At 33.9% G+C, this 24310-nt stretch overlaps 2 protein-coding genes across 2 annotated transcripts in view; both read left to right on the top strand.

Moving 5' to 3' along the window:
• LOC111706525 (heat shock 70 kDa protein 4) overlaps positions 1–10671 on the top strand; it is a 31158-nt gene extending 20487 nt beyond the window's left edge. Inside the window, exons 8-23 of the mRNA XM_023479420.1 lie at positions 569–707; positions 962–1104; positions 1883–1953; positions 2283–2384; positions 4599–4694; positions 4889–5111; positions 5206–5315; positions 5845–5997; positions 6577–6650; positions 7036–7114; positions 7295–7350; positions 7733–7862; positions 8104–8238; positions 8639–8727; positions 9507–9576; positions 10064–10671. Coding sequence (XP_023335188.1) covers positions 569–707; positions 962–1104; positions 1883–1953; positions 2283–2384; positions 4599–4694; positions 4889–5111; positions 5206–5315; positions 5845–5997; positions 6577–6650; positions 7036–7114; positions 7295–7350; positions 7733–7862; positions 8104–8238; positions 8639–8727; positions 9507–9576; positions 10064–10249 — 1856 coding nt within the window. The 3' untranslated portion in view covers positions 10250–10671. The remainder of the gene's footprint in view (positions 1–568; positions 708–961; positions 1105–1882; positions 1954–2282; positions 2385–4598; positions 4695–4888; positions 5112–5205; positions 5316–5844; positions 5998–6576; positions 6651–7035; positions 7115–7294; positions 7351–7732; positions 7863–8103; positions 8239–8638; positions 8728–9506; positions 9577–10063) is intronic.
• Positions 10672–10703: 32 nt separating this feature from the next.
• LOC111706519 (uncharacterized) lies at positions 10704–24043 on the top strand. Its single transcript, XM_023479412.1, has 15 exons — positions 10704–10761; positions 12469–12549; positions 12865–13372; positions 13595–13760; positions 15290–15371; positions 15971–16030; positions 16432–16520; positions 17522–17597; positions 18406–18502; positions 19051–19113; positions 19552–19671; positions 19867–19950; positions 20514–20626; positions 20928–20984; positions 23947–24043. Exons 1-15 carry the CDS (start codon positions 10712–10714, stop codon positions 24041–24043), a joined length of 1743 nt encoding a protein of 580 aa, XP_023335180.1. The 5' UTR covers positions 10704–10711.
• The last annotated feature ends 267 nt before the right edge of the window (positions 24044–24310 follow it).

Below are 24310 nucleotides of genomic sequence, written 5' to 3'. Positions count from 1 at the left end.
GGGGGGGGTGTAAATGATTTGATAAGATTTATATTAACCTCGTGTTTGGAATTATAAACGTATACAATCTGACTGAAGATGACGTTGATTCCACATTTGTCGTTTTACCTGAATCTCAATCTATTTCCCATGTTTGTCCTAAATTCGTACTTAACCCATGTCCAAATATTTAATAACTTAAATTTAAAGATTTTAAGATCGACCCTTTTATCCAGTCTAATTTGTCAGTTTTGGGAATCGAAAGGTCATTATTCTTTCCCCACTTATTTTAAGGTTTTATTATCACTGAATTTAAATTTCTTACGGGAATGAATCAGTTTCTTAGATGTTGGTATTTTTGTTCGTTTGGATGTTCAGCCATTAATTTCGATAAGGGAACTCGTGAGAACCACGGGAATGTTTTTAGCTTTGTTAATTTCAAAGGGAAAAATTGGTAAAATCGTAAATTACGACCAAGCGCGGGGAACGGCGGCAGTAACTATGAATACCCAGGGCCGCGCTGGGTTCCAAAGCTAGTTGGTGAGAAAGTTAAATAATGTTGAAAAGTTATTTCATTTGTTTACTTCAGGGCACACCGGGACCCAGGTTGCTGCATGCAGTTTTCACAAGGGTAAGCTGACGATGCTCTCCTCGTCATCCTGTGCTGTCGGCGGCCGATACTTCGACGAAGCAATCTGCAACTTTTTCATTCAAGATTTTGCCACCAGGTTTAGACTTTGGAATTTACACGTACATGAATTATACGTAATAACCAAAATGAATTACCTGCAATGTCAGTTTACAAAATTCTCCTTTACTGAAATGGAGATTTTTCCTCTAAATTGGCATTTTTTTATCATTATTCAAAATCTTAACCCTACCACGAAATTGTTGTTAAATTTTCTTCCCAAAATTCGTTATTTTCCTTATCGTTTTCAGAAAGACAATATAATCTCCTAGTTTGACCATTCCTGTTCTCCAGGTACAAGCTTGACGTGAAGAACAACAAGAAGGCCGTCCTCAAGCTCCAGGTGGAGGCGGAGAAGTTGAAAAAACTCATGTCAGCCAACTCCAACCCTCTCCCTCTCAACATTGAGTGCTTCATGGATGATATCGACGTGAAAGGTTAGGATTAATCTTCTCTTCTCTATAATCTTACAAGCGTTTAAATGTTCCCGTTAGATCATTCCTTATTAAAAAAGGCAACAATATAAGAGTAGCCAATTCATTGTTGCCCCCTGTTCTTAAATTTAAGATTTGGCTTTATAACAGCAATTTGTTCTTAATTTTCGGCGGGTTAAGTTCTTAAACTTTAAGAATGTTGTTAATTTTTTTCACTTCAAATTTTTTTTTCCAACATTATCATTTTAAATCTTGTTATACCTTCAAAATCAATTGCTCCCCAGGCTCTCACAACAAACGGTCAAAAATAGAGAGAAGCTTGATATCCAGAAATCTCTGAAATTTTGCATCAAACTATTTGACTAACAGGAATCTGCATTAAACGATCCTGCATGGACGCGTGTGCGAGAAAATTTTGAATGGAAGCCGATGATTTTACAACATTTTTCTTTATTAAGCCTTACAGTCACACCCTATACTAATATCTGTTGCAATATTATGTCAAACAGCTTCAGAATTGTTCAGGTTAATGCTGAAATGATATTTTTTAAACATATATTAAACATATATTCTCTACAAAAGTACAACTGTTGATTTTTCAAAGAAAATATTCAAAGTTTTTATAAATAGAGTTTTTTAATTTTGTCATTTATAAATTTTTTTCCAAATTTTTTATTATATATAAAATATTCTTAAAAATATCAAATTTTTTAACTATTTCAAAAACATGTTTTTAAAAATATGATATGAAAAAATCAGTAAGTGTAATATTAATATTTAGGAAGCATGGATAGAGCAACATTCCTAGAGATAATCGCCCCAGAGCTGGCAAAAATAGAGCAAGCCTTGAAGGTAATGAGTTAACAAAATTATGATGAAACATTATTCGAAAGACAAAGTTAAATACTACCCATTGGTCTACTTCACTTCCGATACTCATTTCTACTGTGGACGTTTTTTATATTGGGGAAGTTGTTACGAAGATTATGTAAGATCCTAGTCAAGGTACCGAATTTGATACTCTGAGGAGCGCTAATAGTTCAAGGTTCTGATTTAGGATTAATCTGGGTGAAAACTTAACATTATGCCATTTGATAACCTTTAAAATTAAGTTTTACAAGTTAAGCTTTACATCTGCCGCTAAATCTTTATATGAACCCCTGTACATTTTATCTCTTAAGGAATGTTTGGAGTCCAGTAAATTGAATAAAGAAGATATATATAGTGTGGAAATAGTTGGAGGAAGCAGCAGAATACCTACCATCAAAGCTCTTATTGAACAGGTTGGTTGGTTGGTTGGTTGGTTGGTTGGTTGATGGATTGGTTGGATGATTTATTGATTCATTGGTTGGTTGATTTATTGATTCATTGGTTGGTAGGTTTATTGATTTATTGGTTGGTTGATTTATTGACTTATTGGTTGGCTGGTTTATTGATTGATTCATTGGTTGGTCGGTTGATTGATTCGTTGGTTGGCCGGTTGGTCGGTTGGTTGGTTGATTGATTGATTCATTGGTTGGTTCATTGATTCATTAGTTGGTTGGTTGATTGATTCGTTGGATGGTTGGTTGTTTATTTGGTTGATTGATTGATTCACTTGTTAATTGATTGATTCTTTGGTTTGTTAGTTCAATTATTCACTCATTCACTCATTCATTGGTTGATTGATTCATTCATTGGTTTATTGGTTCAATGGTTGTTTGGCTTGTTGGTTGGTTGATCGATTCGTTGGTTGGTTGGTTGGTTGATTGATTGATTTTGATTGAGTTGATTTATTTATTTATTTATTTTGATTCCTTGATTGATTGATTAGTTGCTTGATTGATTCTTTAGTGGCTTGATTCATTCATTGGTTGGTTGGTTGGTTGGTTGGTTGGTTGATTGGTTGGTTGGTTGGTTGGTTGGTTGGTTGATTCGTTGGTTGGCTGATTGATTCATTGAATGGTTCGTTGATTTATTGATTCACTCATTGGTTTGTTGGTTGATTGGTTGATGATTGATTGATTCATTGGTTGGTTGGTTCAATGGTTGTTTGGTTTATTGGTTGGTTATGTTAGTTTTTCTTAAGAAAGAAAAATAATTCTTTCTATAATAAGAACTCTCCAATTCAGATATAAAGAAAAGTACTAAAACTGTATTAATATATATAAAGTACTGAAATAACTGTCCAATCTACATTAAACAGGGTTGGAAAAATAACCCCGGGTTTTTAATGGAAAAACCAGCCCTGTTGGTTTTATTGTTTTTTTTTTTTTTTTTTTTTTTTGGGGGGGGAGGGTTTTTTTGGAGTTTTCAATCTGAAAGTAGTTAAAACCTATTAAAATTCTTGCTAATTCATAATTTTATGACGATTTAAGCAATGATGAATGAGTATACTTCTAAGTTCATTTTTTTATATTATACAGTCATAACCAGAAAGACTCTGAATAAGTTAACAATTAATTAGACGACTATTTACAATGGTCTTAGATCTTCGAAACAGTTTACGGCGGTGATTTGTCAATCTAATTTTACTAATATTCAAATTAGATTGATGAAACGATATTCACAAAATAGCCCTAGACCTGCCATTTCCATAATGTGGTCTGCCTTTTTTTTGCGTTCAAAAATTAAAGTTAGGAAATATTAATGATATCTTAATAAATTTAAAAATTTTCGTTTTATTAAATGAAAATGAAATCTAACTAAAACTTATCTCGGCCTATTTTGAAGGAACAGAAAGGCAGAATTTAGAAATGAATAAATTTTTCAGTTTTAGTTCTGTAAACTCCTAAAAATCATTACCGTGGGCTGTAGAACTTATTTCTAGAAGAGTTTATCATTATATGAGTGAGGAAAAGGCAATAATTAGAAAAATAAAACAATAAATCCCAATAAAGCCCACTTAAAGGTGGGAGTTTTAAAGTGGGTTTTATTGTTTTTTTTTGGGGCTGGTTTTTTATGCCAACTCTGATAATAATTCATATAAAGAAAATAATTCTTGTTTAGGTTTATGAAATTGCACTAAAATAGCCGTCTTATCTACATAGATATACACTTTAATGGCTGTTAACTAAAATGAAAAAGTACTGAAATAACTATGATCTAGGTTTATAAGATAATAACGCTTTCTATAAATAGAAAAGTGGCATTAACAACTCTCTGAATATATGGAAAAGTAGCCTCAATAAATCGCTAATCTATATATATATATATACATATACATGTAGATTATATATATGTATATGTATATGGAATAGTAGCATTAACAACTTCTAAAGTCTGAACTATAAATATGGAAAAGTATCGTCATCAATTCTATATATATAGAAAAGAAGCCTCAATAAATCTCTATTCTAGATTTATGGAAAAGTAGCATCAATATCACTTTGATCTTTACTTATGGAAAAGAAGCATCAATAAATCGCTTTTCTAGATTTATGGAAAAGTAGCATCAATATCACTTTGATCTTTACTTACGTAAAAGAAGCCTTAATTAATCGCTATTATATATCTAGATATATGGGAAAGTAGCATCAACAACTCTGAACTCTGATGAAGCTGTATCAAGGGGGTGTGCACTACAGTGCGCCATGCTCAGTCCTACCTTTAAGGTACAGTTGGGGATACCGTGAATTTTGAAGATTTGAGGGATAATGATTAATTATTCATTGATTTTGTTCACTCTAAAAATCATTTTACTTCCCCTAGATTTTCAACAACAAAAAATCAACGGATAAATAAATGAGGAAATGATTCGTTCTAAATAATATTCATTTCTGCATATACATTTGTTTTTCTTTTCAAGGTTCGAGAATTCTCCGTAACTGACATCCAACCCTTCCCGATCAAGTTGGTGTGGAGCGGAGCCAACAAGGAGGACTGTGGGGAGATGGAGGTGTTCCCCAGGAACCACGCTGTCCCCTTCAGCAAGATGTTAACCTTCTACAAGTCAGAGGCGTTCTGTGTGACAGGGGAGTACTCTGCACCTGTCCCCTATCCAACCAATCATATTGGAGTTTTTGAAATCAGTAAGTTAAGATCTTGTACACTAACTCAATAAAAGAATTTCTTTTAAATATGAATTGAGTTGATGAGTTGATGATTAATATGTACTTATTGTAGTGGAGGTCCGACCTACAGCTGAAGGAGGTCCGCAGAAGGTGAAAGTTAAGGTTAGGGTTAACCCTAACGGTGTCTTTAACGTGAGCAATGCGAGTCTGATTGAGAAACAGGTAAAACCATTTTTTTTGCTAAGATGAAATAAAACACCATCCCCCCCCCCCCCCGAGGTGGACATTTTTACCAGCTGCTTAAAATCATGATATTAGACCAGAATCAAAAATTCACCATTCTCAAGTCAGCACCATCATTAAGGATAGATTCTGTCACAGGGAAGGGGGATGGGGGCTTTTCTGATACATGGTTAACTTAAAGCTTTAACGACGGCTGAACCCCTTTTAAATTCCATAAACTGTCTTCTGCATATAATAATCAATCTGGGTAATAACTTACTTTTTTAAGAGCTGTTGGAAATCCAGATTAAAAAAATAAGAATAAATGTAATATTAACAGTTGCATTCTTGATTTAAAAAAAATTTTAGTTAACTTTACAGTAGGTTTAAGTTAGCCCTTCCAGATTTAAAATTATATAAAAAATGAGAATCCCTTTTTTATACTTCAACTGTCTGACTACTATTGTTTAAAATTTGATTAATGAAAAAAATGAAAGGCGGCACGAATAACCCTTAATTATGTTGTCAGGAGGTTGAGGAGGAGGTGCCTGTAGAGATGGAGGTTGAGACGAGCAACGAGGATGAGGGTGAGAAGAAGAAGGAGGGTGGGGAGGGAATGGATGGTGTAGAACCAGCAGATAAACCAGCTGCTGATGTTCCAATGGAGGAGAACAAAGAGAAGGTAAACAAAACAGCAAATATTTTTAAGAAATTTTTTTTTCTTTGTTAACTGAAGTTTTTCTGAAATATAAGTGTTATTTGATGGAATCTTTTCTTAATATGAAATGGGAAAATAAATAAATTTTTGGAAATCGGTTTAGATGTTCCAATGTTCTGCAAGAAAATTGAACAGGAACATGGAGCTGTATATTGATGTATAAAAGAGATAAAACCAATGACTTGCTAGAAATTGTGAAAATATGTCCAATCAAGCAGCGGAATTAATCCATAAACAATATGTTGATATGTCTGGGCCGGTAGGAATTCAGTAGAGCCGTCCCTAATCCCTACCCAGTAACCATCCTTGGCAATCAGTTGGTGTACACCAACTGTTACCAATTATCCAATCTTGGTTTTATTATTAAAACCAAAATGAGACCATATGGCTGGAATAATGAAATATAAAATGAATATTGAATATTTATCAAATTAATATTTTTTGTATTTATCCTACTAGAAAGAGAGAGGAGATGGGGGGGGGGGAGAAGGTTCACTTAATGAATTTTAAAAATTAATTCTAATCTTCAATGTTTGTTAATAGGCCAAGGGCGAGGTGAAGACAGAAATTAAGAAGAAGATTGTGAACAAGACTATCGATCTCGCGGTCAGCTCCAGGTAGGCCACGGAGGGGAAGGGGGGGGGTCAACTCCAGGTAGACCACGAAGATAGAGTAGGGTTATCAAGCTTAAGGTTTACCACGGGGAGTGTGTGGGGGGTCACCTCCAGGTATATCTCGGAGAGGGTAAGGGGGTCATCTCCAGGTAGTTCACGGGAGGGTAGGTGGGTCAGCATCAGGTAGACTACAAGGGAGGGTAGGGGGGTCAACTCGAGGTAGTTCACGGGGAGAGTAAGTAGNCAAGGGAGGGTAGGGGGGTCAGCTTTAGGTAGTCTACAAGGGAGGGTATGAGTGTCAGATCCTGTGGGGTTTTGTTTTACTGGTTCAGGCATATTAGACATTTAAAAAAACGCAGTTTTTGAAATACAAAAAATGAACTTTTAGGGTGCTTGGATGTCTATCCCACGATAAACTTGAGTTTGCAGCTACAGAGGAACACAGTATGTCAAATCAAGATATACAGGTACAAAGTAACAGGCTACAGGCTACACACTACACACTACGAGTTTGAGCTGTGAAGTAAATTTACTTACATCAAACTTTAAATGTTACACGACACAGTAAAGACTTCAGTTTTCTTATCTCGCTAATTTAATTCTGTTTATTTTATCCACCCAAAAATTTTTAAGACTTTTTTTGTTAGGAAGCCGACAGATTAACTGCTAAGAACTCTGTAGAAGAGTATATTTATGAAATCAGGTAACTGGTAAAAAAGATCTTTTCATTGGTTCGGTTCAAATCCATTAACACGTGAAAGAAGCTTTTTAATGGTTCTTCGGGGTTAAAGGATAAATTTAAACTAGATTTTCAATGAGCCAGCTGTGATCCATTCTCAGTTTTGTTCAAGGAACTTTGCATTTAACTAAACTAAATATGTTTTTTTATTTACGATAAGCTTTCTTTTATTTTACTCGGAACATTTTCTGTGGGATTGTATAAATTGTTAGTGGTGAAATTGTTAAATTCTAACCGTCCGTTCTTCGCTTAAGCCTTCTCTTGAGGTCCCATTTAACGAGTTTTTAACGATTCAGTAGTTTGGGCGTATAGTTAAAAAAATATAGACTAACTCTCTATTGTGTAGGGGTAAGCTGTGTGAGGAGCTGGAGGAGTACATGAAGGAGGAGGACAGGAACAGTTTCAGTCTCAAGCTCGAGGACATGGAGAACTGGTTGTACGAGGACGGAGAGTTCGCAGAGAGATCCGTCTACCAGGTGAGAGGGCTTGGATCAAGTAGTTAAATTGGATAGATGAGTTGAGGGATTTTCATTTTCCCGAGAAAATACCCACCCCGCGTCAAATACAATACATATTTTCTTATAATGTTAAAAGTTTCGCTAAGGGGAAAAATATTTGATGTCAATTTATTCGTCCCCCTAATTTTTTTANACGATAGACACGGATAAAAGTTTAAGAGAGGAGAAGAAATGTCTTGATAGTTAATTCTTATTTTAGAATAAGTTGGGAGAGCTGAAGGGAACTGGAGAGAGTGTGAAAAGAAGAAGAAGAGAGTGGGAGGACCGTCCTGCAGCAATGAACCAGTTCGGACAGTGTCTACAGCTAGCACAGAAGGCGGTCGATTCATTTAAGGTATGAAAACAATCCGTTCAATCACTACACAAACTTAACTAGTATTGATACGTGGGAATAAACGAGAGCTCAAATCCTGTTTCCATAATTTACCAGATTCTTAATTCAAAATAGAACTGGGATGTATATGTATAGCAGTAACCCGTCCATAGGCTTATGATGAAGGATTCCCCTAAGGCCATCTACGAAAGTAGAACCTAACCATTACGAAACATTAATTTAATGTTGCCATGAAGTAATAAAAAAAATCTTAAGATTAATTTTTGCTCTGTATTGAGCAAGTAACTTCATTTATTTAAGAGAGAAATAGAGGAGGTGGGGTGGGATCTAGAAAGTTTATTCCTCGTCATAATTTGACGACTGGGTACCCTTGCGGTTGGGAGCTATTTTTTTTTTTTAGGCAAAGGATGAGAAGTTCAATCATCTGGACGAAGCTGAAGTTTCCAAGGTTGAGAAAGCTATTGCAGAAAAATCAGATTGGTATCAAAGGTAAAACATTCGATTTTGTGCAATGGACAAAACATTCAAAATTCTGCAATTTTATTGCTAAAGCCTTAAAAGTGATTTCTCTTAAAGCAATTTCTTCATTCATCACAAGCTATATGTTGCGCGTTTTAACCTTTAATGCAACAAACATCTTATCTGTTCATACTTACACAGTGGTATGCGATCTTATTAATACAATAAAGACGACTTTCGATTTAATTTATTATTTATATCAAGCTTTTAAACAGCATGGATACACAAAATCATGGAAACAGAGGGAAACTGTTAATTAAAAAGCTTATCTTTAATTACTTGTAAACTTATATTTCCAAAAAAATGCTTGATAACAATTAAAACTTAAATACAAAGTCGTCTTCATTATATTGCTATAATCGCCTACCACCGTACATTATTCATTAACGAAATTGTAGACGTGGTTTCAAGGGACCCTCCATTTAACTATTGCTATTTTTCTAATTCACAACGGTACCCAGCAAACCTTCACAACTCTTCTGTAAAGAAAAATTTTCAGCTTTTTTTACGGAATAGGTTTATATCTAGACATTTTCTTTCTTTGTCTTTGCTGGATAAATCTGCAGTTAATTTTATTGAGAAAGAATTGAAATTTATCAATTTTCAGAGGAAAAAAAAACCCAACATTTTCAAAAAGGGGCCGTCTTTCTAGAATTGGAGGATCACTTTTTATTGTGCAGACAACCTGTTCGATTTATCATTTTGTATTTATTTTGAACAGTTTGGTTACTTATGTTTAATTCCTGTAGGATGGCTACAGAGATCAGCAAATTATCCAAGACAGTTGATCCTCCCGTCTTAGCATCTCAGTTTATACAGGTAATCAATCAATCAATCAACTAAGGAAAAGATAAACAATAAACATGGATGAGAGGAGAATGGCAGGCGGCCATAAGTCGCAACTATCTCTTCTCCCATGCCACAAAGCTTTTGTGTCTTCCGGCAGCCATGAGCCACAATTTTTTTCGGTGTATATTGCCGCCTGCCTTCCTCCGCTTATCAAGTTGAATTTATCACGAGTCATAATTTATCGATCATAATAACTTATATCAATAACTTAACTTTAACAAAAATTCTTTTCATCCTGAAACAATAAAATATTACACCCTAGATTATCATTTATCAAAAAAGTTTTTTGGTACTGGGGCTTTCTTAAAATTTTTAGGTCACCAAAGGGCCAAAAATGATAAACCCTTGTTGAAGAATTTCAGAGAAAAAAAATATATTAATTTATGAAAGAATTAGTTTAGTCATACAGCAGGATATTTTCCATAATCTGCCTATTTAACTCGTATTTGTTTCCCAGGAGAAGGATGCATTTTGGAACATGGCATCTAAGATCTTGAATAAACCTAAACCCAAGGTTGAACCTCCTCCCATGAAGGAGGAGACCGCCAAGGAGACCCCGACCAAGGAGGAGGGAGATGTCAAGGAGGGTGCGGAGAATGAGGCAGCACCTGCCCCAACCACAGCGGAGATGGATGTAGACTAATATAATTTTTTTGAAGACTAGATCATTAATAATTTTATTTTGGGTGTTTCGTACATCTTAATCGTATTGTTCCAGGGTGTTTCATATAACTACTCAAGTCAGGGATGCTTCCAAACCGAAAGTAAAAGATTTTGAACAATTAATGAAAATGTACAAAGAAACTAATAGTAAATCCTTCATTAATATTCGGAGGATTTTCTACAATTCGTTGTACTTGTAAACATTGTGGGACACCTCTACCTATGTGTACGCTGTACATGTTCGTTTATTGTACCAAGTATAATTGATGCATCCTGTATGTATGTGTTAATATTAATTTATTTCAGACCTATGTCTGTTATTGCTTTTAGGCATTTACACCCTTTTTTATCCTCTCTGCCTTTGTTGGTCGAAATTTATCCTAATAAAAGAAATTGTGATAATCCTGTCTAGAAGAAATGTGTTGAATTTTTAGAATGAAAGATGATAATGCATGCGGAAGAACTTGAAACATTAGCGGAGTCAACACTTGAGTGAGATTAAGACTTAACTCTAGAACCTTTTTGAAAACTTGAAGAAACACAATAAACTTCAACTTGAATCTAATCGCGTATTGGTTTACTACTCAGGACGCAATCACCGTCGTACAAAGAATAAAAGGGTAAAAGTGAAGAATATACTTCCAAAAGCAAATTTGTGATAGCAAATATAGTTAGGAGTGAACGTGATTCCGCTAGGCTAAGTCGACAGGGTTTATAATTTTTGGAATATGTCTCAAATCATTAATTTTGTCTAATTCAGCGAATAAATAAACCACACTTTTTTTGGGCTCTGAGCCTCTGCTAAAACATACACGGCTACTGTCAGAAAAAAAGAATTTTTATGAGGGGTGGGGGCAAAGGGAATGATTTTTTAAGGAAATATTAACCCCTGTCAAGTCAAAGTTAACTGAAATTGTCTGAGGTATTTTAGTTCAGAGTACCGCATCAACTGAGCCTTCACTCGAGAGTCCCATTTACAGAATACGGTACCCTCCAAATTCCATTACGTGGAAGGTTGATTATTCGTTTATCATTACTCCTAAGCCACCTTACGCAGTTTCTGTATAAACAGACAACTCTTAGTCGGTGGTGTATTTTTCGACCTACACATATCCGCTATACTCCACTTCTGACCTACGCCAAATCCGCTATACAACACATCCGACCTACTAGCACGTGGTTTTACAGCTGCGATATGGACATGTGGCCGCAGTGCCCGGCCCCCTGGCCTGTCCTAGCCGCGGCGCCCGGCCCAGAAATTGTCTTAACCTAACCTAACCCTCAAATAATACAAAAATAAACAACTGACGTATGTCCGATATTGCAGTAGGTCGGAAAGTTAGTAGGTCGGAAGTTCAGTAGGGAGGATATTGCGTATAGACGATGTAACATTACCCTCTTGGTCATATTCCTGATATACAGGGTGTCCCAGGAAACATGACAGTTGGTGAATAGTTCAAAATGACTTTTTCCATTATTTGTTCAGTTGTTTGATACCTGCAAAGATAAATAAAATATTATATGGGAGTCATGTTATATTAAAATTGATTTCAAAGGAAAATATAATTAGGCTAAAGATTTGTTTAACTAAAAATAACTATTTATTAAATGTCATGTTTCGTGGGACATCCCGTATGCTTTCCTACCTTTCCAAATGGGACGATTTAATTTGAATCACATGGATGGCCCCACCGACACTCGATTTTGCGCAAATGCACCGTCAAATTTCAAATTCCACCGATTCAGAAATTTGTTTGAAGGGTTTTTTAGCTACAAATTCAAATGTTATCACAATTTTGTAAGTTAGAACTGAGTTGAAGCGTAAATCTGTAAGTAGATTAATGAAATTGGGTAATTTCCTAGTATAAATAATAATAAATTTGCTGAAAAATAAATGGTCATGTACAAAATTGATAGGAGGGGGGGGGGGTCCAAAAATCGTTCACTAGGATAGACCCTTGCCAGTCATTTAATATACCGAATTTGGTCAAAGCGTTTCTCCCAAATTGGCTTCGTTGATATTTTAACGAACTAAACTAAGAAATTTGGCAAGGAATGTCCATGAATCATTTTAAAAGAGCACGAACTTCTAATTCATAAATTGATTAAAGTGATTATCGTTGATTTTAAATTTAATTGTAGTTTATAAATTTCTAAATTAAAATTCTAAGGTTCTGATTTCAAAACTGTTATTTAAAGCAAATTAGGACTTCAAGCTATGAGCCACCAAGAAACGGACGTTGATGCTCATTTGTATGAAATATCAGTTCCAACTTCTAGGCGGGCAAATTTAATTTTATTAAAACACGAAAACTTTATCAAAGGGTGCCATTTTTCTTAAATGGGGTTATAAATGTTCAAGCCATGTTTTTTCAATTTAATTTTTTATATTTTATTGGTCGAATAAATCTAAAGGCCTTCAAAGAGAAAAAATAAAATTTATACATTTCACATTTCTCTGAATTTTAAAATTTAATTTTATTTATGTTTGCTCATAAACTTGAATGTGTACGGGGGGGGGGTGAACTAAGTCCTTCTTTGCAATTAGTTGTCGTCTGTATGCTAAGATATTCATTATTAAACCCGTGCATGAAGTATCCATTGTGAAGAGAACCCGGACAGTTCCAGGATGCCAGGACAAGCCACTTCAAACTATGGATATGGATATCCTACCCAAAACAATTATAAACCCAGGATTTCTCATGATAGAAGTGAAATCAGTTCTCAGATCCGACATGTTGGTCTTGGTGGAGTTAATCCTTCTCCTCAACCTTCTAAAGGAATTGTAAGAAACCAATTAAACATGGCTCAATGCTCTAGCACGATTCAGCAATCTGAAGGGGTAGAGAAATCTCCCAAATCGTTCCAAGGAAATATTCGAAAAAGAGTTAGATCGGGGAAATTTCCTGGTTCAAAGAAAGGATTGGCAAGTCTGATTGGGAAATATTTCCCTCGGGGGTTGGGGAAATCGGCAACTGTCACTAGTGGGAAAGTAACAAACTTCAAGCCAAGATATCCCCCTACATCGGACCTTGGGAAAAGCGAAGTGTCAAATTCTAAGCCTTTGGGAAAAATGGAAGAAAACTGTTATTTAAAACATCAGGAAAAGAAAATTATGAATGAATAAGTAATTTTTCAAAATCAGTTACATTTAATTTTTAACAAATCATTTTGCAAATGTAGTAAAAAAAATTTATTACCAAACCCGCTCTAATTGTTTCATCCTTATGAAGAATCATACCTTAGCAAAAATGTTTATGTAAGAGAGGAGGGGGGGGGGGGAAGTCACGGCAAGTAATTTTCTTAGTTGTTGCTTCCCAAAAAGATTGGCATAGAAGAATATAGGACGGAACAGTCGCATGAAAGGCCTATGGAACGGGCAATGGAACATTCAACAAAACAATCAATGGAACCCTCCTCTGGGAACTGTTATATCAGGGAACACATAGCTGGGAACATTGATAGGATCGTTATCAGTGGGAACACGAAGTGTAAGTTTGATTTGTTCCAGAGTGAAACTGTTGTACCGTCCTGTTTTGTCCAGTTTATATGAGAAAAATTTTGAACGCGTTTTTTCATTTCGTTCCTTTCTTGTTTCCTTTGCCCTTGGTTGTAAAATTTTTCACTGGGGTGTATAATTTTAAGAATTAGGAAAAATCAGAAAGGACATACTTCTCTAATAATTTAATTAATTTCCCCTAGCCGGCCATTTTTTATCACCAATTCAATGAAGAACCCCTCCCCCCCAAAAAAAGCAAAAAAAATTATACACGGCTTTTTTACTATTTGTGACAAATTTTACATTGCTAAATTTTTTATTTTTATTTTTATATTATTTCATTAAATGGTAAATCAAATTTCTGGAAGAAAAAAATATCGAAAAAAAATTTAATAAGTTAAAAAAAAATTTTTTGCAAAAGAAATTAGAAAAATGAATGTAAAGAAACATTTATTAACTGAAATCGGATCCCCATTAAAATGAAATGGATCGAAAGCACTGAATAATTGTTTTCACATTTTTATTTAATTTTCTCATCAAAATGTTTTTTTCCTCCAAAAAACCAAAATTTAATTGTTATTTCTAAACAAGGTTAGGAATGGAATTTGATTCTGCAATAAAATACATTTTACGAGCTATTCACTACTACTATCAGTTAGACGCTGGTGATGGTGGGTGCTGGAATACGAACTGTCAATTTTTTAGTTTTAAATAGTTTGTAATTTTTTTAAAAATTTTAAATAGTTTTAATATTCTACTTTACTCCAGTCTTAAAATTTATTTTGTTTTTAAAGTTTTGACATATTTTCATTTTGATGTAAAAATGAACTGTTACTCCACTATTGAATTTACTCGAAATTCTTTCTATGCTGTGTAAATATATATATATATATATATATATATACTTTCAGATTGTGACCTTCTTTCTCTCTACTCGGTCTATATTTCTAAACCAGTGCGGATCCGGAAAAATATGCGGAATGTGGATCCATGGGGGATCATTGATATAAAAAAAAATTTGCTTTCAAACCCCTAATACAAACTATTAGAAAAGAGTTTTTCATTTTCTTTATTTGAAAATTCATTTTTTTTTATCCGGTTTGTTTTATTTTCAGGGTGGATCTGGATTCCGGATCCGTATTTTTTGGAATTTTGAAGGAATTGTCAATTAAATCCGAGTTGTCGCATAATTTTAGGATTACACATTTTTACGAATAAGATATGGCACATCAATTCTATTTTCTACCGCGAGTCAGACATAACTTTGACATCCTCGCACAACTTGCTTTATGAATAAGTCCATTATGCTATGATCTTATTAACGAGCCGTACATAAATATCTCCATGAACGGGTCAAGTAATTTTTCTAAAATGTAACAATCCCTATAGATAGTTTATAATAGAATTACTCGATTGAAAATATTAGAATGAGGTTGGAATTTTGGCTTTGTATATAAAAGGCTTACACTTTTTGAACAATAAAATGACATTAAATATTGAATTATTTATTTTTATTTTCAGATTTAGACTTAAACCTGCTACAGCCGAAAATGAATAAAAGACCTGGGAAATCCCGCTCTAATGTCGGGAATACGACTCAAAGGTGCACTATTGACGGTTTATTGTAAAATGTAGAGATTGTAGGTTGGGGGTATATTATTTCTGGACGAAATCACTTCTTTTCAGTGAAGAAGATATCTAACTATTTTCACGTTTTTGACCTACAGAAAGTCGGTCATTCTTAATTTATTCTCTCAAAAAAAACTGTATGTTACTTCTCATGAGTATTTACAATACATTTATCATTTAAGGTTACACAAAACCAGACAACCTAAATAACAAGAAATACAACAAGGATTATATCGGACTATTAGGACTTTTGCAGACAATAAGAGGAAAACAGGAATAAGCCCTTTACATGCAAACAAGGAAAGAGGAATTTGACCAGAAGGACTATTATGGATTATTGACAGACAAAAAATAGTCAAGTACTATGGAGGCCTGAAGTCATCTTCAAAACTTGTTTTTAAACACTCTTAAGCAGTTCAATATCTGATAAATCAAGGTGGCCAAGCCTGAACACAGTACTATAGAAGAGGTCGTACATAAACTTTGTAAAGCCTGGTCCATGTATACTTGTCTTTGTAGGAGAACTATTTGAACTACGGATTAAATTGAAAATGAAAAATATTGTCGGTTTAGGTCAAATGAGAAGCTACCTGATGGTCCCCCTGTAGAACTTGAAAACCAGTTTATTATGAGGTAAAATATATTTCTTTCAATCTGTAATATAAACTTAGCGTGTATGTTGGTTGGTTTGTATCCAATAAACTTAAGAACTGCTGAACCAGTCGAGGCTAAAACTTTTGAAATTGCATGACCCCAGGGAAGGTTTATTATTGGTCGAAGTTGATAAGTTTGTCTGAAAAGTTGTCGAAATTTAACATTTCTGAAAATGCACTAATCTAAGCTAGCAAAAAAAAAATCTGCAAACATTTGAAAATGGCCGGCTAAAAGCCTAGTTTATTTTAGTAAGTTACAATTAATTAATGATCATCGATTAATTTAGAAACTTCTTAATGAAAATCATCAAACTTTTAATTAACCAAGTGTGCAATTTCCAATTGGTGAACAATCCTTATAAATGCTTGTTTATATTGCAGACTGCCTGATTCTGAGGCAGCCACTGCTCTCCGTAAAGCAATAGAATCTGGGGCCAGCAATCTTAAGGAGAGATTATTTATTCAACTAGGTATTTTATTCATATATATAAATCTCAGGGGGCAGAAATGGATATATTTTTTTACTTGAAAAAGTAATTTTTTTTACTCTGAATTGGAGAATGTACTGATTTTTAGACAGCACTATAAAGTATCAAAAAGGAGGGAAAATTCCAATTAATTTTCCCTCTAAATCTTAAGAGTGGAATATAGCAAAAATTAATGAAGTACACACTTATCACATGCACTAAAAATTTTGTTCAGAACAAATATTTTGGTAATGCCTTTTATGTTAACATTTTAACGATTATATTCTAGAGAAATTATACACTCCTTGGCGCGGAGACAAACTGTTCCCAAAAATTATTTCAGACATACAGGGCTAGTCAAAAAAAACTGTGATTATCGGCGCCTGGTGCAAAATTGCAACTGTTTTTGTGTCCAACTCTCCTGTATGATGCTTTTTTCAATATGTCTTTAAAAAATATATTTTTTTGGGGTATTCCAATGGCTCATAAAAGAAATTCGCGAACCTTATTTTCTCTCAAAATCAAAAGTTCAGAAAAGCAAAAATGTGTATATAAATTATTTCAATCAAAACCTAAAATTTTATGAAGATCGAATTACAGAATCACAGAAAATTCGCAAAATTGTAAAAAGGAAGAATTGCAATTTTCAGTTCTGGTCTAATTTTTAAGGAAAAATTATTTAAATTCACTAGTTTTGCGAATTTTCTGTGATTCTGTGATTCAATCTTGATAAAATTTTAAATTTCAATTGAGATATTTTATATTCACATTTTTGCTTTTCTGAACTTTTGAATTTGAGAGAAAAAAAGGTTCGCGGATTTTTTGGGGTGGCCATTGGAATACCAAAAAAATTAAAAATTTTCATAATATATTGAGAAAGCACCATACAGGAGAGTGCACAAAAAAGGTACAATTTTTCACCAGGCGCCGCTAATCACACTTTTTTTTGACTCACCTTGTATAATTTTTAAACTTTTTTCTTCTAATCTGTATTCACTTTTTAGAGCCAGATAAGACGAGCAACAATCAGTATTTGAGAAAGGGCCGAGTTCAATTTGATGGATGGAATTTTACAAGCAGGTTCGTCTGTATGTTTTTATTTTTTAAGTATAAAATAGAATATCTCATCATTCGTTCCTTTAAGAGACTGTAGACGTCATTGCAAGAGACCCTTTTTGTAATAGAGTGACATGTCCGATTCACAACGGTACCCTCAAAATCTTTGAACACAAGACTTAATCTCTTTAAAAATGATTAGTTTTTATTGTGGTCACTCTATACAGTGACGCAAAAGGACCGGTTATTAATTTGGGTAATTTGAGGGTAAACTAATTAGTCTAGTAGCTATTCATTGGTATTAGTCTTACTTTTCAAAGACAACTATGGCCTGAGAAAAGCCGATTTCTCGTTCAGAATTCCAGGCTAAAAGTACGGTACCTTTGCATCAACACTATTTGATGCTTTTTGTCGAGGATTAAAAAAAAAAACAAATTTAAATGTTTCTTTTTTTTCAAAATTATTTTAAAAAAATGTTTTCTTCAAAATATAACGTATTTTAAACATTTTATGGTTTGATTCGTTTTCCCTACTTCGCCAGGAATCAACTTGATTTTTTGAAGAGTTGGAATCTAGGAACCGGTTTAATGGATAAATAAGGTTGTCTTTGTATAAAGTGTTACGTACCTTTGCGCTGGAATTCTACACGATAATTCGGCTATTTCTATGGCCACAGATATCTTTGAAAATTAAGACTAATACATACCAATAAATAGCTAATTGGGTACTTAGTTTACCATTAAATTATCCAAATAAGTGAACAGCCCCGTTAAGCATATATACCTAAGACTAATATTACTTAATGAAGACACTAATATTCTATATTCTGTAGACTGGTTGATCTGCCAACTATAATTGAGAGCCACAAAACCATAGATAACAAGACTCTTTATAAAACAGCAGATATTTGCCAGCTTTTAATTTGCAAGGTTAGTATATTTCCTGTTCATCCCACTTTGATCCATCCTTTAATTCTACCTTCCAATCCAACCTTTAATTCCCCCTTCCAACCCGCTTTCAATTCTCCTTAACTCCCCCTTTAATCTCTTCTCAATTCCCCTTTCAATTAACCTTTAGTCGCATTTAATCCCTCGTACATCTCCCTTCACTTCCACTTTAATTTTCTCCCTCAACCTTTCCTTCGATTCCCTCGTCAATTTCCCTTCATTTCTCCTTCAATTCTCCTGCAAACCCCCTTTAAATTCTCCTTAAATTCCCCCACTCAATTACCCTTTCAATCTCCCATAAAATATCTCCTTCAATCTTCACTTCAAACCTTCCTTCATTTTATTAATTACTATGCAGAAACGGTAATTTATCAGAGTTTAAGATTAAACATAAAAAAGGCGATATTATTGATCAAGAAAGAAGAGTTAAGAGTAAAAAATAGTAAAAGTAAAAAGAAATAGTTTATCAAAGGAATAAAAATGTAAAAGAAAATTTGAAAGATGAGGATCTAACCAATTTATTTGTGAAGGAAGGTGACGAGTTTGAGAAAGAGGACGCATCTCCTTCAAAAAAGAGACGAGATCCAAATAAGGTAAAAGCATAACATGGTCGTTTCGGTTTTTTAAGGGGGTATCCAATATCCATCCAACCTATTCATTCAGTGTGAATCCGAAAACTCTGGATTAGGAAGACGGCTTTTAGACTCAAGATATTGCTATAAATAGCTTCCTATAAAATTCTCTTCGTATAATGCTAAGATTTCCGTATATTTGCTGTTTCTGGGTTATGTATCTATCAATATTTTATATCGTGCTTTTTTGACGATTTGTGTTCTCTACTGTATACAATATATTTTCTTTAACCCCCCCCCCCTCCTCTCCCCTCTTAAAAAAAATCTCGATGCTTTTAATGGTATACTTATTAGCTTAATTAGGTAAAATAAGGGATTTTTAGGGAATACACATCAACACAAATAAATTCCAATCTTTGAACTTCGTGTTTTTGTTATTTTGCATGCTTTTCCTTTTAGGTTGACAAAAAGTTCCTGTATCCGCATGGAATTGGACCTCCGCTTAAAAACTGTAGAAAACGAAGGTTTAGAAAAACTTTAAAGAAAAAATATGTCGAGGCACCAGAAATTGAGAAAGAGGTAAACACACGTTTAAATATTTCTTGTTTAAAAAATGTTTTTTTTAAAATTAGCTTTTCAATCTCAATATTTTAGGGTCCTTTTTTTGGGTTGCCTTTCACTGAATATATTTGAGCATGTTAGGGCAAATTAGTTGATACTTTTTTTGATTGATGGATTGATTAAATGATTGATTTATTGATTGATTATTTCTAGGTAAAACGTCTGTTAAGAACGGATAATGAAGCGCTAACTGTTAATTGGGAAGTTATTACGGAAAATGAACTCAACGCCAACAAGGTTAGTCTTCACTAGGTACTCGGGGCTTAATTGGTTTATGGGCAAATGTCAAATAATCACAGGGGTGTATATTTTCCTGAAATCACATTCCCCCCCCCTAGTAGATGGGCATAAATCCCTAAATAATAAGTTTTTATTCCCTGAATTGGGGAAATGAAAAAATGTCACTTATTCATTTTCTTCCCCAGATTTTCTTAATTCATTTTTTTTTCTTAAAATATACGGTACAGTGTACAGTGTACACCCCTGAAAAATCACAATTGACGGATTAACTTATTTTTTGAAGAATTCTAAATTCTAAGCTAGGTTTTAGGCAGTTTTTATTCCAGGTTTAATGACCCTTTAAGGGTGGACAAATTCATCAAAAACAGTAGTTCAGTTTACATAAATGAACATAGAATTTTTAATTGTTTTCATCGTTTTTGCATTTCTCATCATAGACTGGCTGAATTTTCATTTAAGTTGTAGATTTATCCACTGAACTTGACAAGTCAACCGGGTCATAAGACCTGGCCAAATAATTTTTAAAAAAACTCTAGTTTGAGGCTGAAACTTTATTCTAGGGAGGAGAGGCTGGTAAGGATAACCCTGACGTCCATCCTTCACAATCTGGAGTGTTCACCAACGACCCCAAGGACCTCGGTCTTGACCTCTCGGATTCCGAGGATGAAACAAGGTCGCAAAATTTATCATTTAAAGTCTTGTATTCCATGTTAAGTTGGTTTTATATCACTTTTCAAGAAACTTATGACGTGTTGTCATAAGCCCGATTCACAATGATGCCATAACCCTTGTTTGAGCAAAGATTTGCAAAAATGTGCAAGTCACTTTTTTAGAGAAACCACATAAACATGGATATCTAATTCATTCTTGATCCGACAAAGCTTCTATGGGAACCGTTGTGAATCGGACATGCCACTCTATCAGTGGTTGTTGAAATTACGTCTACAGTCTCTTAGATTTAACTTATTGTTCAGGGACATTGATATTGACAGTGAGGATAATTCAAGGCTCAGTGCGGGAGATGACAGCAGGTTAGGGTTTTATGCTTTTCAACCGGATCCTGGATCCGCCCCGTAATTAATTGATCTTGATCCAGGTCCTGAATATTATTTCTTTAATATCTATTTAGTTTTTGTTGAAAATTTCAACAATTTTTTTTCTGTTTCGCTACTTCATGCTGTAACCTAATGAAATCTTCAGAGATTAGGAAATTTTTATTAACCATTAAATAATTAAGACTTGTGTTTTGACAGCAAACTTTGGTCGATATTTCGTCCCTAGGACCCGGATCCAACGGATCCGGATAATAAGTGCTTTTTTTTAAAATGTGATTTTATATATTTTTAATTCAATTCAAATATTTTCAACTTTATTCGGATCCTAATTTAACTACAGGGGGTGTCTCAAGGCTAGTACGATTTGTCAGTTCTTTATTTATAAACATTAAGATTTATTTTTGTCTCTAATTTTTTTTTCATTCTTAATCAGTTGGATTTCGATGTACAGTGAACAGTAAACACCGTCTTAAAATTTTAAAAGGCTGCATTGCATTGCTTTTGAAATTCCTTTTTTTTAACGCAAAGGGTAGGGTACAGTTTTGATAAAAGGGCGGTCAATGTTTTAAAAATATTGGCTGAATACTACTTTTTGAAACCTCCCTACCCCCCTAACTATTGATATTAGAGTTCTTCACTGTTCTCAAAATCGACCCAAAAGTTGGCCTTGTGTGACTTAAAAACTTTCTTTATCATGACTTCTATAATGGTTTAGGTGGTCAGAATCCGATTTCATAAAAATCTGAACATACTAGTGGGCCCCAAAAAATGACCTCAAAAATTCATGAAATGAAAAAATGGCCAGAAGTATGCAAGTTATGCTGATAAAAAAAAATCTTGTTTCTCCGACCCCCCAAAATAAGACTAATAAAATGAAGTTCTCGCCGATTTTTATTAATTTATATGAAAATCCAAATATTAATTGAAAAAATAACATCATATTGGGAATTATTAATAATAATCGAGTGGGAGTAAAAGTTAATTTTGGAGTAATTAAAATATTTCAAAATAAAGTAAGATTTAAATTAAAATTTTTAAAGAAGTTAAAAAGAGAATTATTTAAATGAAATATTTGTGTTTCATCACAAAATATCTGCAGGAAATGTATTAAAAATGTATGAAAGATATGAATATGTTTATCTTTTCTGAGTTGAAAACTTTAGAATGATGGATATCGAGATTAATGCGTGATCCTCTCTTTTTCATAATATCGAGACTAATCTAATCTTGTACTTGTATCCTGAAAAGTGTATAAAATTCAACCAATCAGAGTCGCGTTTATGAAACTGATAAATTTGAAATTTTGCGTGCCATTTGAGATTATTTACAGAAATGGGAGGAACTCTCTAATTTAGAAAAATCGGGATTAAGGATATCTGATTCAAAAGTTTTCAGCTCTGAACAACCGACTCATCTGGGAAAATCTCAGATTCCACCTTAATTTTCTTCTTTGTTCTTCCTACTCGTTTCTACCCTATCTATCTATATTAGCTATGTTTATCTCTATTTCTACTTGCAATTGTCAATTACTAACTTTCCTCCTTTATATTTCGTTAAATTTGATTATTAATTTTATATTTTGGCTTTAAAACTATCTATTTTCCGCTTATTCACGTTTTTGCTAAGATAAAAAATCAGATTACAGAATTGATATTTATTTTCGTCGACTCTTTTTATATAACACTTGCCAAAAAACTATAATTGATGACTCTAGATAATTTCAGCATATTTTTTGGGGGGTCATCGAAGTTGTAAAATCTATTTAAGGCGATTTACAGCCTATTTAAAGAGAATATAAGACAGCAAATTGTAAGCATGAAAGACAATATTAAATATGTATTTCAATGGTTTCAATCTAAAAATATCTAAAATTAGTTTATGTTACAGAGAATAAAGTTACGAAGATTGAAAGATAAATGTTTAAATAAGTTAATAAGAAACGTACTTTTACTGCAATATCTCTTGGTGTAATTGAGGATGGATACAAATCTCATCTCTGGATATCGGACTCTGGACTCTCGCCTCTAGACACTCGACACTGGACTCACGCCTCTGGACTCGGGACTTGGTGTAGACTCTTTGGACTACTGTCATCTGGACTCTGGACACTGGACTCGGGACTCGGGACTTTGGACTCTCGACACGGGTCTCTCTGGGATATTTAACCCATCTCCAGTGATGGTTAGCTCCATACTGATTAAACTACTTGCGTACACTAAGATAGTAATGTACACAAGAGTACTGTACAGTTAATGTGTCACTACACATGTACCGGATACAGCTGAGTCCGAAATTTAAAAGAGTATCGTGGAACGAAACTCTCGAGTTTCCTTTTTGGGGTCTTACCATTTTGTAGATTTTGATTTAAGAGATTCAACAAAAGTGGAGAATATAAAGAAACTAAATGAAATAATATTTCATAACAAAAAATTTTGATATCGACAAAACTAACAAACCCCATTCATGAAACTCGGGTTTTAAAACTGGTTTTCATAACGATACCCTGTCTTAAGTTTTGGGCTCTGGTAGGAAAGCTAAAGGGGGGGGGGCAATCTGTAGATTTAATATTTGTAGGATTAACAAGTTATCTTCAGATTACACCCTCCACAGGTTTTACAGAAGTAAAACTTCTTCAATTCAACACATTTTTAACATGATTTCGGCCATTAAAAAATTTGGACCATGTTTGGGGGCCTTTTTTGGGTCCCCATGTTTGTTCAGATTTTTGTAAAATCGGATTCTGACCCCAAGTCACACAAGGTCGACCTTTTGGGTTGATATGTAGCACAGCGTCTTGTAAAGGTTAGATTTCTAAAACTTAACTGGCATAAAATTGCACATCTACATGTTGACCCTTTACAACGGGGTGTGCTAATAATGCTGACCATTTTTATTTGACGATTCTGTTATATTTCTATTAAATATAAATTGTTTTAAGAATGTCGGATAGTTTGGGTCCGGTCAAACATAGTTCACCTGTTCAAGCACCTTTACAGTTTAGTAGAGTAACATTTTATTACAGATATAACAACTAGGGATGTGTCTGTTCATCCTTTTGAAATCGGCTCCAGAGGATATATCTCACCATCAAATAAGGCGATTCTAAAGAAACTGCATAAGTTCTGCAAACCTAGTGTTAGTTTCAAAGCAATGTGTGAAAATCTTTCAAGCCTTGCTGTACTGTCATCCTACCACATTTTTAGAAAACGAAAAACACTAGACTGGGACCAAGAAACCCCTTTTCTGAAAACCACCTCTGAATAGCTAAACTATACTCATGCTAAAAGTCTTGTATTGCACCT

The sequence above is a fragment of the Eurytemora carolleeae genome, unplaced genomic scaffold (genome assembly GCF_000591075.1).
Source record: "Eurytemora carolleeae unplaced genomic scaffold, Eaff_2.0 scaffold729, whole genome shotgun sequence".
Taxonomy (NCBI): domain Eukaryota; kingdom Metazoa; phylum Arthropoda; class Copepoda; order Calanoida; family Temoridae; genus Eurytemora; species Eurytemora carolleeae.
This window is presented reverse-complemented; position numbering and strand designations above follow the sequence as displayed.

Excerpts from the sequence above, each read along its gene's own strand:
- LOC111706519 (XM_023479412.1), top strand. The coding sequence starts at position 10,712 with ATGATAATGCATGCGGAAGAACTTGAAACATTAGCGGAGTCAACACTT. Across the intron at positions 19,114-19,551 it reads AGAGACGAGATCCAAATAAG|GTTGACAAAAAGTTCCTGTA; the intron begins GTAAAAGCATAA and ends TTTTCCTTTTAG. Across the intron at positions 20,627-20,927 it reads GATTCCGAGGATGAAACAAG|GGACATTGATATTGACAGTG; the intron begins GTCGCAAAATTT and ends CTTATTGTTCAG.